At 41.8% G+C, this 17,299-nt stretch overlaps 1 protein-coding gene across 3 annotated transcripts in view; it reads left to right on the forward strand.

The window, feature by feature from the left end:
- Positions 1–17,299, forward strand: part of cep76 (centrosomal protein 76) — a 59,007-nt gene that overhangs the window by 21,016 nt on the left and 20,692 nt on the right. For all 3 annotated transcript variants that reach the window (XM_072569809.1, XM_072569811.1, XM_072569810.1), the window contains 2 exons: positions 10,261–10,389; positions 16,031–16,219. In XM_072569809.1, the coding sequence (XP_072425910.1) occupies positions 10,261–10,389; positions 16,031–16,219 (318 nt within the window). The remainder of the gene's footprint in view (positions 1–10,260; positions 10,390–16,030; positions 16,220–17,299) is intronic.

The following is a 17,299-nucleotide window of genomic DNA, read 5'->3' on the forward strand; positions in this document are numbered from 1 at the left end:
GGCAAACGTGGTGCCACTGTTTTAAGAAGGGTGGTAAGGACCAGCCAGGGAACTATAGACAGGTGAGCCTGACCTCGGTGGTGGGCAAGCTGTTGGAGGGAATCCTGAGGGACAGGATGTACATGTATTTGGAAAGGCAAGGACTGATTAGGGATAGTCAACATGGCTTTGTGTGTGGGAAATCATGTCTCACAAACTTGATTGAGTTTTTTGAAGAAGTAATAAAGAAGATTGATGGCAGAGCAGTAGATGTGATCTATATGGACTTCAGTAAGGCTTTCAACAAGGTTCCCCATGGGAGACTGATTAGCAAGGTTAGATCTCATGGAATACAGGGAGAACTAGCCATTTGGATACAGAACTGGCTCAAAGGTAAAAGACAGGGTGGTGATGGAGGGTTGTTTTTCAGACTGACGGCCTATGACCAGTGGAGTGCCACAAGGATCGGTGCTGGGTCCGATACTTTTTGTCATTTACATAAATGATTTGGATGCAAGCATAAGAGGTATAGTTAGTAAGTTTGCAGATGACACCAAAATTGGAGGTGTAGTGGACTGCGAAGAGGGTTACCTCAGATTACAACAGGATCTGGACCAGATGGGCCAATGGGCTGAGAAGTGGCAGATGGAGTTTAATTCAGATAAATGCAAGGTGCTGCATTTTGGGAAAGCAAATCTTAGCAGGACTTATACACTTAATGGTAAGGTCCGAGGGAGTGTTGCTGAACAAAGAGACCTTGGAATGCAGGTTCATAGCTCCTTGAAAGTGGAGTCGCAGGTAGATAGGATAGTGAAGAAGGCGTTTGGTATGCTTTCCTTTATTGGTCAGTATTGAGTACAGGAGTTGGGAGGTCATGTTGTGGCTGTACAGGACATTGGTTAGGCCACTGTTGGAATATTGCGTGCAATTCTGGTCTCCTTCCTATCGGAAATATGTTGTGAAACTTGAAAGGGTTCTGAAAAGATTTACAAGGATATTGCCAGGGTTGGAGGATCTGAGCTACAGGGAGTGGCTGAACATGCTGGGGCTGTTTTCCCTGGAGCGTCAGAGGCTGAGGGGTGACCTTTATAGAGGTTTACAAAATTGAGGGGCATGGATAGGATAAATAGGCAAGTCTTTTCCCTGGAGTTGGGGAGTCCAGAACTAGAGGGCATGGGTTTAGGGTGAGAGGGGAAAGATATAAAAGAGACCTAAGGGGCAACCTTTTCACACAGAGGGTGTCAGAGGATGTGGTGGAGGCTGGTACAATTGCAACATTTAAGAGGCATCTGGATGGGTATATGAATAGGAAGGGTTTGGAGGGATATGGAGCAGGTGCTGGCAGGTGGGACTAGATTGAGTTGGGATATCTAGTCGGCATGGACTGGTTGGACCGAAGGGTCTGTTTCCATGCTGTACATCTCTATGACACTATTCAGCCTCTCCCTAAAACTCAAATCCTCCAGTCCCAACAACATCCTGGTAAATCCTTTCTGAATCCTTTCCAATTTAATAATATCATTCCCAGAGCAGGGTGACCAGAACTGGACACTACTCCAAAAGTGGCCTCGCCAGCATCCTGTACAACCTGAACCTCCCCACTCCTGTAATCAATGGTCTGAGTAATGAAGAGAAACGTGCTAAATGCCTTTTGTCTACCTGTGGTGCAACTTTCAAAAAAACTCTGTACTTGAACCACCAGATCTCTGTTGGACACCTTGACTTATGCCCTTACCATTAACAATATAAGTCCTGCCCTTGTTCATTTTACCAAAATGCAATATCCGCATTTATCTAAATTAAAGTCCATCTGCAACTCTTCAGCCCATTGGCCCAATTGAACAAGATCCTTTTGTAATCTTAGATAACCTTCTTCACCAATTTTGGTGTCATTTGTAAACTTACTAACCATGCTTCATTAAGTTCTCATCCAAATTATTTATATAAATGACAAATCACAGTGGACCCAGCACTGATCCTTGCAGAACACTGCTGGTCACAGGCCTCCACCACCACCCTCTGTCTCCTATCGTGAAGCCAATTTTGTATCCAATTGGCAAGCTTTCCCTGAATCCCATGTGTTTTTTTTTAAATGAGCAGTTAGGAAGTTGTTGGTATTGTGCTAAACTGTTCATTGTTTTGGACAAATCGCTTTGTTGAAGGATGATGAGACCTCTATACAAGACTTGTACACCCAGCCAGAGACATTAGTTCTCTTCTGATATACCACTTCTAGTTCCACCTGAGTACAAGCATCACTTGACCCAACTGAAAATGCTGTTCTTGGTTCTACTTAACTTGGTCAAACAGATGTTTCCACTTTCCAAGGTTAAAAATCGCACAAGGCCAGGTTGTGGTCCAACAGGTTTATTTGGAAGCACTAGCTTTCGGAGTGCTACTCCTTCAGGTGGTTGTGGTGCACCTGATATAGCGAACCACCTGATGAAGAAGCAGCCCTCTTAAAGCTAGTGCTTCCAAATAAACCTGTGGGACTATAACCTGGTATTGTAATTTTTAACTTTGTACACCCCAGTCCAACACGGGGGTCTCCAAATCCTTCCACTTTCCAGTTATTTAAAAATTCATATAGCTACAATAGGTTTTTATTTCGCTCAACGTCACTCCCATAATAGCTGATAAATATTCTCATTCTGAATAAGGTGTAATATAAAATGGCTTCTCAACCTTGTCAGGTACCTACCATAACTCCTGGTTATGCTTATCTTTAAGTTCAAACTGTGAATTCAGTTTTCTTTCCGACTTTAACCGTGTCTTTTAATGTGGTCAGTTCATTTCTCCAATGATGTATAATCACACAGATCCGTAGTGAACCCTGGAAATCATTGTTCTCTTGGATGTCATAAGCAACTTTTTATTACCAAATATACTACATGACTAAGGCATGACAATGAATCAGTTGTCACATATACTTGATATTGCAATCTGGGGCACGTTACCTTGTATGTTCTCCCACATTTCCTGAAGGTGGAGTCAGTAGCTTTCTCATGAACTCAGCTGATAGTAAACCACAAATTGGTTTGTATTTCATTTGATTGAATAGACTGCAATTTTCTAGTGAATTACCTCTATTTCTTGTCATTCCTCACATCAAATAGCAAAACAGGCCGCTCCATTTCAATTGTAGTCTGAACTCAATGTTCATGGCCCCCTAGATTCATAGCTTCACTTGGAATATCTCTGGCTCCTCGCAGATTAAAAATCAAGACTGTGGTTCTTGCTGTCTCAGAATTGCATAGACTTCTTTCTCCATAGAGAGAGAGAGGGAGGCTGACTTCACCGTCTCTCAATTCTAACATTAGTACTATTTGCTGAACTAGTCAAAGTGCTAATTTTGACTGATCCCAAACCTATAGTAAACTTGGAAACATAGAATCATAAAATGCCTACAGTGCAGAAAGAGGCCTTCTGGCCCATTGAACCTGTACCAACACTCTGAAGAACATCCCACCCAGACCCACTTAGCCCCCCGCTCCAAATCCCCATAATCTTGCATGTCTAATCCACCCAACCTGCAGATCCCTGGACACATGAGGGGGAATTTAGCATAACCAATCCATCTAACTTGGACTGTGGGAATATAAGCAGAGCAGTGGAAGAAACCGACACAGACATAGAAAGAAAGTGCAAACTCCACATAGACTTTTGTTTAAAATTGATTTGCAGGACTTGGGTGTCACTGGCTGGCTAGCATTGATAGCCAATCTCTATTGAGAAGATGGTGGTGAGCTGCTTTCTTGAATCACTGCAGTCCACTTGCTGTGGGTTGGCCCACAATGGCAGCAGCGAAGGAATTCCAGGATTTTGACCCGACAATTGTGAAGGAATGGCGGTATATTTCCAAGTCAGTGAGTGAGTGGCTTGGAGGGGAACTTGCAGGTTTGTGTTCCCAAGTACATGCTGCCCTTGTCCTTCTAGATGGAAGTAGTCTTGGGTTTGGAAGGTGCTGTCTAAGGATCTTTGGTGAATTTGTGCACTGCATCTTGTAGAAAGTACACATTGCTGCTACTGAGTGCTGGTGATGGAGGGTAGATGTGGTGCCAGTCAAGTGGGTTGCTTTGTCCTGGATGGTGTCAAGCTTCTTGAATGTTATTGGAGCTGCATCCATTCAGGCAAGTGGGGAGTATTCCATTACACTCCTGACTTGTGCCTTGTAGATAGTGGATAGACTTTAGGGTGTGAGGAGGTGAGTTACTCGCCACTATATCCCTAGTCTCTGACCTGCTCCTGTCGAGTTTCTAGTCAATGGTAACCCCAAGGATTTTGACAGTGGGGGATTCAGTGATGGTAATACTGTTGAATGTTAAGGGGCGTGGTTAGAGTGTCTCTTATTGGTGATGCTCATTATGTGATGCAATTGTTACTTGCCACTTGTCAGCCCAAGCCTAGATATTGTCGAGATCTTATTGCATTTGAGAACGGACTGCTTCAGTATCTGAGGAATTGCAAATGGTGCTGATCACTGTGAACATCCTCACTTAAGACCTTATGACAGAGGGAAGGTCAATGATGAAGCAGCTGAAGATTGTTGGGTCTAGGACACTACTCTGTGGGACTCCTGCAGAGATGTCCTGAAGCTGAGATGACTTACCCTTGACAACTACAACCATTTTCCTTTGTGCCAGGTTTGACTCTAACCAGTATTTACCCCCTGATACCCATTGCTTCCAGTTTTGCCAGGTCTCCTTGATGCCATATGTGATCAACTGCAGCCTTGATGTCAAGAGCTGTCACTCTCATCTCCCCTCTGGAATTCCGCTCTTTTTTGTACATGTTTGAACCAAGGCTATAATGAGATCAGGAGCTGAGTGACCCTGGCAAAACCTAAACTGGGCATCACCAAGCAGGGTTGTTGTAGAGCAGGGTCGAGAGTGTGGTGCTTGAGAGCAGTTGTTGCTTGATAGCTCTGCTGATGATGCCTTCCTTCACTTTACTGATGATAGAGAGCGGACTGATTGGGTGGTAATTGGCAAGATTGGATTTGTCCTGCTTTTTGTGTGCAGGACATACTTGAGCAGTTTTCCACATTGTCAGGTAGATACCAGGATTGTCACTGTACTGGAAGAACTTGGCTAGAGGAGCAGCAAGTTCTAGAGCATATGTCTTCAGTACATTGCTGCAATATTATAAGGACCGATTTGCCTTTGCAGTATCCAGTGCCTCCAGCCATTCCTTGATATCACGTGGAGTGAATCGAATTGGCTGGAGAGTGATATCTGGGATGCTGCGGACCACTGGAGGAGCCAGAGATGGATCATCCACTTGCCACTTCTGACTGAACATTGTTGCGAGTGCATCAGCCTTATCTTTTGCACTGATGTGCTGGGCTCCTCCATCATTGAGGATGGGGGTATTTGTGGAGCCGCCTCCTCCAGTGAGTTGTTTAATAGTCCACCACCATTCACAACTGGATGTGGCAGGACCGCAGAGCTTCGATCTGATCCGTTTGGTTGTGGGATTGCTTAGCTCTGTCTGTCACTTACTGTTAATGCCATTTGGTACACAAGTAGTCCTGTTTGGTAGCTTCACCAGGTTGACACTTCATTTTTAGGTATGCCTGATGCTGCTCCTGTCAACCAAGATTGGAATCTAACCTGGGTCCCTAGCGCTGTGAGGCAGAAGTGCTAACCACTGTGCTATCCATAATCTGATCCTCCTTCCTGACTCCTGGTACATTTCAAGGGACAGGAACATACAGGACAAAGCTATCACCTCCCGGTTTTCCTCTTGACCACACTCCATTTTGACTTGGGTATCTGTTGTCATTCTTTCATGATGGTTGCATCAAAATCCTAGAATTTCTGACTTAATGCCTTCCTTTTAGAAAATTAGAGACGTCAGTATTTTCTATGCTGTAAATATCCAGTCCTCTTTCCTGATTCTCCACTTTGGCCACAGTGCATTCCATCTACCTATCTATTCCAACGCATTAATGAAGCTGGTCAGTTTTTAACAACAGTTAGGTGGTTTCATGACTGCCATTACTAATACTTTTAGCTAATACATTTAACTAATACTTTTGAATATGGATTTATTTTGTTGAATGGGTTTCTCTGGATCTTTTACCAAGTCCTGGATTACTATACGAATTTGAATTGAATTGAATTTATTGTCACATGTGCTGAGGCACAGTGAAAAGCTTTGTCTTGTGAGCAATGCAGGCAGATCAGAGTTAAGTAGCATAGATAAGTAAATAATAGGTAAACAGTGGCAAAACAAAAACACAGGTAGGGGTGACTGTTAAGAGTTTGAGAGTCCATTTAGTATTCTAACAACCGTATGGTAGAAACTGTTTCGAAACCGGCTGGTGCATGTGTTCAGGCTTCTGCACCTTTTCCCCAATGATAGAGGTTGTAGAAAAACTTTGCTATTTGAGAACGCTGGCAGCCTTTCCTTGTCAGTGGGTCTGGTAGATGGATTCTGTAGATGGGAGGTTGGCATTTTGTGATTGTCCAGGCCAAGTTCACCACTCTTTCTGTAACCGTCTCTGATCTTGAATGGTACAGTTGCCATACCAGGTAGTGATACATCCAGACAGAAGGCTCTAGATGGCACACCTATAAAAGTTGGAAAGGGTATTCGCCATCATGCCAAATTTCCTCAGCTGCCTGCGGAAGAAGAGGCATTGCTGGGACTTTGTAACCAGTGCATCCACATGAGTCCTAGAAAGCTTGTTGTGGATGACCACTCCCAGGAGCTTGACACTCTCCACTCATTCCACCTCTGTGCTGTTAATGTGTGGGAGGGCATGAGTAACATCCTGCCAAAAGTCAATAAGTAGTTCCTTGGTTTTGCCGGTATTGAGAGCACCATTTTTCCAGGTCTTCCACCTCCTGTCTGTAGTCTGTTTCTTTAGCATCTGAGATTTGACCGACTATGGTGGTGTCATCAGCGAACTTGTAAATGGCATTAGTCTGGTATTTAGTGACGCAGTCATGGTTATGCAGTGAGTTACCGTAGGGGCTGAGTATGTACCCCTGGGGGGCTCCAGTGTTGAGTGCTAGTGAGGATGAAATATTGTTCCCAATCTTCACTGAATGTGTAGACTGTGGATCAGGAAACTGAGGATACAGTTGCACAGAGTGGGCCTTAGTCTGACATCACTAAGCTTAGTAATCTGACTCGAGGGGGTAATAGCGTTGACTACAGTTCAGCCTTCAATGAGTAGAATTCTTGAGTAGCTGTTCTTGGTGTCAAGATGTTCTAGGGAGGAGTGAAGGGCAAGTGATATTGCATCTGACATGGATCTGTTTGTCCAATAGGCAAATTGGAGTGGGTCACGAGTAGTAGGGAGGCTGAAGTTGATTAATGCCATGACCAGCTTTTCAAAGCACTTCATGACCACCAAAGGTAGGGCCACTGGGCAGTAGTCATTGAGACATATTGCATGCGCCTTTTTAGGCACAGGGATTATGTTGGCTCTCTTGAAACAGGCAGGGACAGGGGCCTGCTGCAGGGAGAGGTTGAAGATGTCCAAGAAGATCTCTGCCAGTTGATCTGCGCATGTCCTGAGTGCACGGCCTGATACTCCATCTGGTCCCGTCGCTTTCCTTGGGTTCACACTAAGTAAAACTGATCTGACCTCTGATGCAGTGACTGTTGGGATAGGTTTGTCAGGACTTGTCAGAATACACCAGACTGAGGAAAAATTGAGAAAATTAGTGGTAGTTAATAAAGAGATGCTTCAGATATAAACTAGGTACATTCCAACTAAGGTGAAAGTTAGGGTAATCAAATGCATAGTCCCTTGGATGAAGGAGATACATGCTTGAACAGTTATGCCAATGTAGATGGGGGATGCACATGGGGACCCGATGGAAGCCCATTCATAGTACACTGAAGGAATTACATAGGAAATCGTGTTTTCTGCTGTGGAAATTGACTGCTTAGAACCCTCTGACAGTCTCCATTTTTATTCAGATGCATCAGGGGATTCCAGTGAAATTACCTAACATAATTGCTTAGGACAAGTTAGACTATTAAACACTTAGTCTAATTTCTGAGTAACCATTCATTAGATCCTATATTTACCTTCTATGTCCTCAACTGCACCTCCCCAGATCCTGAGTACCATCCTGACCCCAGTCCCTGACCTGAACACAAGCCCCCTAGTCTCAACACCTACCCACGCTGGCCCTGAGTATTCCCAATCACTGCGTCACTTGCCTTGTCAACTTGCCATCTAGCACCCTATCCACTCAGCATTTTACTCATTCGGCACCTTAGCCTCTACCTGTTTGGCACCCTACACATACTCATCTGGTTTCCTACCTCTGAAACCCACCCCTTTCCTAGCTGGCATCTTACTTACCTAGCACCCGACGTATCTTGCACTCTATTTGGTCTATCACTACTACCTACTTGGCATCATGAGGGGGAATCTGAGAAAGTATCAATAGAAATTGAAATAGCAGCAAAAATGATTTTGAGATTTGAGAGGAATAAGCTACTGGAGTGCTGCTAATGCTTAGATTTGTTGGTCCAGATAGCTTGCATCCTGGGTCGAGAGAATTTTTTAACTTCTATAGGTGTGTTGGAGGTCCCAAAGTACTGGAAAGTGGCAAACATGACTGTCTTTTTCAAAATAAAAAGTACAAGGTGAGTCGTACGAATTACGGATCAGTTAATCTAACATCAAGAGTAGGAAAAGTTTTGGAACAGAATCAAAGAGGCTCAAGTTAATTTAGGAGAGCCAGTTCGGATTTGTAAAAGGCAGATCTTGCTTGACCTTCCCCATGGTTATTTGATAATGTATGAAGATGTGTTAGATATTGCTTGGATGGATTTTAAGAAAGTGCTTGACAAGGTACAAAATAAGCCTCCATTAATTAATTAACAATATTCATGGAATAGAAGGAGCTCTGAGTGTGCGATTGGATTAAAAAGAAACTTAAGTAAATGATAAAAAGCAGCAAGTCATGGTAGCTGGATGTTTTTTCCAAGGTGGAGGATAGTCAGTGATATTCCCCACAGGTCGCTGCTAAGAACACTACTTTCTTACTGTATATAAATGATTTGCATTTTGGAATATAGTGTAAAATTTCAATATTGGCCAATGTTAACAAATTTTCAGAGTAGTGAACAGTGAGAATGAAATGAATTACTTGTGACTGGATGTAGGTAAGTTAGCAGAATGCGCAGCCAAGTGGCAGATGGACATGAGGTGATGGAATTTGAAAGGATGGATGAAGAGGGACAGTATAGATTTAATGGCACAATTCCAAAGTGTGGAGGAAAAGGAGGACCTGGGATTACATGTGCATTGATCTTTCAAGATGCAAGGACATATGAAGGAGCAATCAGCAAAGTAGCTGAGACCTTGGGCTTGATTTAGCAGTAATGAGTAAAGCCTTAGGGGAAGTTGTGCGAAACCTACATAAAGCTCTGGCTAGGTATCGACCAACATTTCCTCTGAACTACATAATCCATGCATAGTGATTAACATCTGCATGTTGATTGTGGCATTGACTTCCAATTCCAGAAGTCGTTGCAAGAACCTTTTTGAGGCCTGGGCAGGCAGTGAAGAAAATTAGAGGGAATGCTGGTGTCAACTAGAGTATTGTCTCTTCTGGTTGCCACACTTTAGGACAAATCTCAAGATCCTTTAGAGGGTACAGAAAAGAACTTCCAGCAATAGATAGAATTAAATTACAGGACTCGATTGGAAAGACTGGACTTGTTCTCCTTTTGAGAAAAAGCGATTGAGTGAAGATTTGATTTGAAGTTTGTCAAAATCTTGTGTCCTTCTACCAAGTAGTCGAGGTAAACTGCTTGACATCAGAACACAGATTTAAGGTTTTGGTTAAGTGTAGTCATGACCTGTAACTCCCAGCCCTTGAAGCTAAAACAATCATTTAAAGGAATAAAATTCTTGGGTTACAGAGACCAAACAAAGGACTGGATCTGATTGGATTACTTTGCAGGGAGTTGACATGTATTTGATACATATAATGGTCCCTTGTAAATTATGATATTTTTTTTAAGTGAACACAAGAGGATTAACAGTTTTGTCAAGAAACACTTCCTCATCTTGAAGTCTTACTCCAGCATTGCCTTCAGAAAAGGGAAAACATTCTGTAAAAATATCCCTTTCTGTAAGATCTTACCATACAGTCAGGTTTAGTACCTGCCAAATAGAAACAGACTTTAGTGACACCCACCCCTTTTCATATTCTAGCATGGTACCTGTGCTTTGTAAGAACTTTCTCTCATCATTTGGTCCAAAATACATTTTAAAAATTAATTTTACTTTTAAATTTGCAGCTAGCATTAGAGCGTAAAAAGACTGCAGAAAAGGAACGCTTATTCCTTGTATATGCAAAGCAATGGTGGAGAGAGTACCTTCAGATCAGACCTTCACACAACACCAGACTTGTGAAAATCTTTGCACAGGTTTGTATCTAATTTGTGTGGTGCATATGTAAATTGATATTGCGGATGGTGCTTTAAAGTAGTCAACAACGTTCCTCTCACCGTCTAACACCCTTGGTCCCCTGCAGAGACTTAGTGTGAGGGGAATGTCGAATACTATTTGTATGGTCTTTTGATCTCCATGCCCTTGATCTCTCTGCCAATAAATTCCGCCTTCTGTGTGCATCCCTCTCACTTCACCTGACGAGGGGACTACGCTCCAACAGCTTGTGATTTCAAATAAACCTGTTGAACTATAAACTGGTGTCATGTGACTTCTGACTTTGTCCACCTCAATTCAACATCGGCACCTCCACGACCACTTTGGGAAAGGAAGAACATTGAAGGGGGAGAAAAATTCTCTGGTTCTTGTATGTCTTGTATCTACATATATACCTATAGAAATTCTTGTCATCTTTCTTACTTTTCTAGTTTGCTCACTTTCATTTTTTTTTCCCCCTTTCTGTTCATTAATCTTTTAATTATTCTTTACCTTTTTCTTTCTATTCTGGCCAGTCATCTGATCTGCCTCTCATTGTTGCAAATTATATTGATTTACCTTGAGTTTGATGCTTTCCTGAACTATTTTAATTAGCTAAAAATGGTGGGTCCTCCCCTTAGAATGGTTCTTCATTCCTGTCAATGCTTCTCTATTGCACCATCTTCTAACCTAGTATCCCAGTTCATTTCATGCCCACATATCACCCAGACTTCAGTTTAAAAAGTTAGTCTTAGACCCACTCATCTGTTTAAAACTGGATGTAAAAGTCAATCAGATCATGATTGCTGCTGTCTTAAAGTGCCTTTTCTCTGAGGTTCTTAATAAATCCCATCACATTACCATGTTTAATATAGCCTGTTCTCTGGCTGGTTCCAGAAAGTGTTGCTTTAAGAAGTACCTTATGAACTCTTTATCCAGTTTACAATTGCCACTCTAATTTTTCCATTTTATATAGAGATTACCATCCACCATGATCATTGTCCCTATATCATGAGTAGCCAATATTTTTTCTTGTGTATTTTATTCTACATTGTGGTTACTATTAAGGAGCCTGTTGATCACTCCCACTAGTGACTTCTTTCCCTAACAATTCCTCATTTCCATAGAAAACCAATTCCACATCACTGTCTCCTGAACCAAGGTCATCTCTAACTGTAGCATTAATGCCATCTTTGATTAACAATATTGCCTTTCCAACTTTGTCTAGCTTCCTGTTTTTCTTGAAGTCCTATGCCCCTCAATATCCTGGATCCACTGCTTGTCATCTTGCAGTCAGGTTGCTGTATTGGCTATCAGATAACATTTACTGAATACTAAATCAGAGGGCAAAAGAGGAGTGGAAATAATCATCCTGTGAAATTCCAGTATCTACAGAGATGATGAATGCATAGATAGTTATCTTCAGAAATCCTGATATTCTGGAAAAGTTCCAGAGGACTGGAAAACAATAATTTAACACCATTGTTTAAAAGAAACAAAAAAAAGTAACTATAGACCAGTTAGCTTAATGTCTGTTGTAGAGTCATTGAGATGTACAACACTGAAACAGACCCTTCAGTCCAACTCGTCCATGCCAACCAGATAGCCTAACCTAATCTAGTCCCATTTGCCAACATCTAGCCCATATCCCTCCAAAACCTTCCTATTCATATATCCATCTATTTGCCTTTTAAATGTGCAATTGTACCAGCCTCCACCACTTCTTCTGGTAGCTCATTCCATACAAGCACCACCCTCTGCATGAAAAAGTTGCCCCGTAGGTGCCTTTTATATCTTTCCCCTCTCACCCTAAAGCTATACCTCTAGTTCTGGACTGCCCCCATCTCAACAAAAACTGCTTTTGTCTATTTATCGTATCCATGCCCATCATGATTTTATAAACCTCTGTAAGGTTATCCTTCAGCCTCCCAATGCTCTGGGAAAACAGCCCCAGCCTATTCAGGCTCTCCCGATAGCTCAAATCCTCCAACCCTGGCAACATCCTTGTAAATCTTTTCTGAGCCCTTTCAAGTTTCATAACATCCTTCCAATAGGAAGGAGGCCAGCATTGAATGCAATATTCTAACAGTGGCCTGACCAATGTCCTATACAGCTGCAATATGACCTTCCAATTCCTATACACCATATTCTGACCAATAAAGGAAAGCATACCAAATGTCTCCTTTACTATGTTATCTACCCGTAACTCTACTTTCAAGGAATTATCAACCTGCACCCCAAGGTCTCTTTGTTCGGCAACACTCCCTGGGATCTTACCATTTAAGTGCATAAGTCCTGTTATGACTTGCTTTTCCAAAATGCAGCACCTTGCATTTATCTAAATTAAACTCCATCTGCCACTTCTCAGCCCCTTGGCCCATCTGATCCAGATCCCATTGTATTCTAAGGTAATAACCTTCGCTGTCCACTACATCTCCAATTTTGGTGTCATCTGCAAACTTACTAACTGTACCTTCTATGATCACATCCAAATACTTTATATAAATGACAAAAAGTAGTGGACCAGCACTGATCCTTGTGGCATTCCACTGGCTTCCTGTCTGAAAAGCAATCCTCCACCACCACCCTCTGTCTTCTACCTTCAAGCCAATTTTATATCCAAATGGATAGTTTTTCCTGTTTTCCATGAGATCTTACTTTGCTAACCAATCTCCCATAGGGAACCTTATCGAATGCCTTACTGAAGTCCATGTAGATCACGTCCACTGCTCTGCCTCGTCAATCTTCTTTGTTATTTTTCAAAAAACTCCCAAGTTTGTGAGACATGATTTCCCATGCACAAAGCCATGCTGACTATCCCTAATCAGTTGATTAAAGCAAATTACTGCAGATGCTGGAATCTGAAACCAAAAGAAAAAATGCTGGAAAATCTCAGCAGGAGAGAAAAGAGCTGACATTTCGAGTCTTTTTAGCTTTGACAAAGGGTCAGTTAGACTCAACGTCCGCTCTTTTCGCTCCGTATAGATGCTGCCAGACGTGCTGAGATTTTCCAGCATTTTCTCTTTTGGATCCCTAATCAGTCTTGCCTTTCCAAATACATGTAAATCCTGTTGCTCAGGATTCCCTCCAACAATTTGCCCACCACCAATGTCAGGCTCACCAGTCTGTAGATCCCTAGCCAAACTCCTGGCACGTCACCTGTGACTATCGATAATGTAAATATCTCTGCAAGGGGCCCAGCAATCTCTTTCCTAGCTTCCCACAGAGGTCTCTGGTACACCTGATCAGGTCCTGGGAATTTGGTACAATTTTATGCATTTCAAGGCATCCAGCACCACCACCTCCGTAATATGGACATTTTTCAAGATGCCACCATCTATTTCCCCACATTCTATATCTTCTATGGTGTTCTCCACAGCAAGCACTGATGCAAAATACTTGTTTAGTATCTTCCCCCATTTGCTGCTGCTCCATACATAGGTTGCCTTTCTGATCTTGAGGGGCCCTATTCTCTCCCTAATTACTTTTTTTTTCTTTAATATATTTGTAAAAACCCTTCAGATTCTCCTTAACCCTGTTTGCCAAAGCTATCCTCTTTTTGCCCTCCTGATTTCCCCCTTAAGTATACTCCTACTGCCTTTATACTCTTCTAATAATTCTCTTGATCTCTCCTGCCTATACCTGACGTATGCTTCCTTCTTTTTCTTAACCAAAACCTCAATTTCTCTCGTCATCCAATATTCCCTACACCTACCAGCCTTTCCTTTCACCCTATCAGTAATACACTGTCTCTGGACTCTCGTTATCTCTGAAGGCTTTCAATTTTCTAGCTGTCCTTTTACCTGCAAACTTCTGCCCCCAGTCAGGTTTTGAAAATTCTTGCCTAATACTGTCAAAATTGGCCTTCCTCCAATTTAGAACTTTAACTTTTAGACCCGGTCTATCCTATTCCATCACTATTTTAAATCTAATAGAATTATGGTCGCTGGCCCCAAAGTACTCCCCCACTGACCCATCAGTCACCTGCCCTGCCTTATTTCCCAAGAGCAGGTCAAGTTTTGCACCTTGTCTACTAGGTACATTCACATACTGAAGCAGAACATTTTCTTGTACACACTTAATAAATTCCACTCCATCTAAACCCTTAACACTATAGCAGTCCCAGTCTATGTTTGGAAAGTTAAAATCGCCTACCATAACTACCCTATTATTCTTACACCTGTGATAATGTTAGTTTATTAGAAAAAATCAGGTAGCAAAGCATTTAGAAATGTATAATATGTATAAAACGAAGAGGTAACAAGCAGGGTGAATAAAGGAGAAGCAGTCAATCTAATATATTTGGATGTTCAGAAGGTATTTGATAAGGTGCCACAATAAGAGTCAATGTAGTATATAAGCTTTGGTAGAGGGTTGGCCGACTAATAGAAGACACATTAGTGTTTTCAGAATGGCAACCCATAACTGGTGGAGTACTATAAGGATCAGTTTTGGGGCCACAAGTATTTACGATATATGATTTTGGTAAGCAAAGTGGTTGTATTATCCCCAAGTTTATGGATCACAGATAAATAGATGGGAAGCCAAGTACTGAGAATGATGCACACAATCTGCAAAGGGATATAAAGAAGAGACTGAGAGGTTATGCACTTAGGCAGGAAAACAAAAGTTGCAGAAAGCCTCACCAGGGATTTGGGAGTCCTCTCCAATGAATCAAAAAAGGTCAGTATCCAAGTTCAACAGGTAATGGAGAAGACAACTAGAATGTTGGGCTTTATTTCAAAGGGAATAGAGTATAAATATCAGGAGGTTTTGCTAAAACTGTAAAAGATGTTTGTCTGATGTCAGCTGAAATACTGTAACAATTTTGGATATCTTACGTAAGAAAGGAATGTTCACTAGGTTATCAATTTTTAACCCCTTCCACCAATTTAAACTGGCAGCTTTCTGAAGTGAAATTTTACCCAGCATTAACTTGCTGCAGGACTGCCACCAGAATTGTGATAATGTACTCCTTAGCCTGAAGCCCTAACCTTTTAGCTGGGAACAGGTGGCATTGCGATACAAATCCAGTTTGTTGAAGCTGCTGACCTCCTTTAATGAACAATGTTATCAGGATAGTCCTCAGGAACCTGAATCCTCTTGTAAAGCCATCAAAGATGAATTCCCCTCCACCTTTCCTTTGCTATTGATACCCTAGCTACAGTCAGCTCAGTGAAAAGCCTGGGAGTTGATCCTGTGATTGTCTTTGTCTTTGTCTAAACAGCAGAAGGAGCTACTTTTATTAAACTTGTAAATTTAGTAAAGTATTTTATGATTAATTATCTCTCATTGTGGGAATACCTTCAGCAAATATTGTTGTAACAGTGTTGAGTGGACAAATTTAATTAGATTTGGTGCAAGTTTTAATTAACAAAGTTACTTAATCTTTTCATTTGACTTTCAAAAGCCTTTTATGATTATTCCTTCAAGTTTCAATATAATGTCCATAAAGTTGAATGGGTACCCTCCCTGAAAGGTGAAACTGTTTGTAGGTTCAGTTATTCATGAATAACTTTTTCTAACAGCCTCTGATTCTGATTCACTTTTATTTGCATGTGAATGAAATGTTATAAATGGATTCTATTTTTACACCGAATAAACTAACTTTTTTTAGTTTTTCTCTTCTTTGTTCCACCTCAGGATGAGAATGGGGTGAACCGTCCAGTTTGCTCCTATGTAAGACCATTGCGTGCCGGAAGGCTTCTGGACACACCAAGGCAGGCAGCCCGATTTGTCAATGTGCTTGGTTATGAAAGAGCAGTCGGGGTTGGAGGTGGATCGAAGCAAGAGCAGTGGTGTACTCTGCTGCCTTTTCTCTGCAGAGGCAAGGTATTCCTTTTGTAATAAGTTGTATTTCCAAAGGCAACAATGAATTCTGTCCTCAGCAAGTGGTTGGTCAAAGCTAGGAAAGGTCTTCTGAATCAAAAATCTTTGTGCAGCTTCTTGACTCCAGATTTCTGTGTCCTAGTTCTCCTTACCCCAATGTTGCAGCACCTGAATTCCCATAGATGTCCATCCTTCCTTCTGATTCTTTGAAAGATTGAGAATCAAATGGCACCAAAGCAGTGCATGGGCTGGAATCTTCTGGGCCCAGAGATGAGTTCTTGGGAACGTCGGAACAGGATTAGTTCATTCAGCCTGTCAAACCTGCACTAATATTTAATACATTAATTGCTCATCAAATATTTACCACAGTATCCCCATAACTCTTTATGCTGTTGATAATCAAAAATTTATCAACCACTACTTCAAGTATACCCAAACAATGAACATCCCGAGTCCTCTGAGTAAAAACACTTCTCCTTATCCCAGTCCTAAATGGCATGGCCTTATTTTTAAATAGTGCTTCTTAATTGTAGATTCCCCAGCCAGGAAAAGCATCTTACCTGCATCTACCCTGTCTATCCCTTTTAACTATTCAAAAGGTTTCAACAAGATCCTTTCTCATTCTTAGAAACTGGAGAATACAAACCCAGTTTGCCCAATCTTGTTTCATCGCACAGTCCTGCCATCCCAGGAACTGGTCTGGTGAACTTACGTTGAACTCCCTTTTTTGGCAATACAATAATATCTTTCGCGAGATGAAGAAACCAAAACTGCATGCAACATTCCAGGTGCACTCTAACCAATCTCTTATACAATTGAAGTTTAACTTCACTCCTCCTGTTTTCATATCGTCTTGCAATAAAGCCTTACATTCCATTTGCATACCTAATAGCTTGCTGCACCTGCATGTTAGCCTACAGTAACTTATTGACAAGGCTGTCTATGTCCCTTTGCATATTTACACTTTCCAACTTTTCACAACTTAAGAAAAGCTCTATGTAACTGCTCTGCCTACCAAAGTGGATAACCTCACATTGTTTTATTCCATCTGCTACATTACCCAATCACCAAGCCCGTCTGCAT

This window comes from Chiloscyllium punctatum, chromosome 5, assembly GCF_047496795.1.
Source record: "Chiloscyllium punctatum isolate Juve2018m chromosome 5, sChiPun1.3, whole genome shotgun sequence".
NCBI classification, from domain to species: domain Eukaryota; kingdom Metazoa; phylum Chordata; class Chondrichthyes; order Orectolobiformes; family Hemiscylliidae; genus Chiloscyllium; species Chiloscyllium punctatum.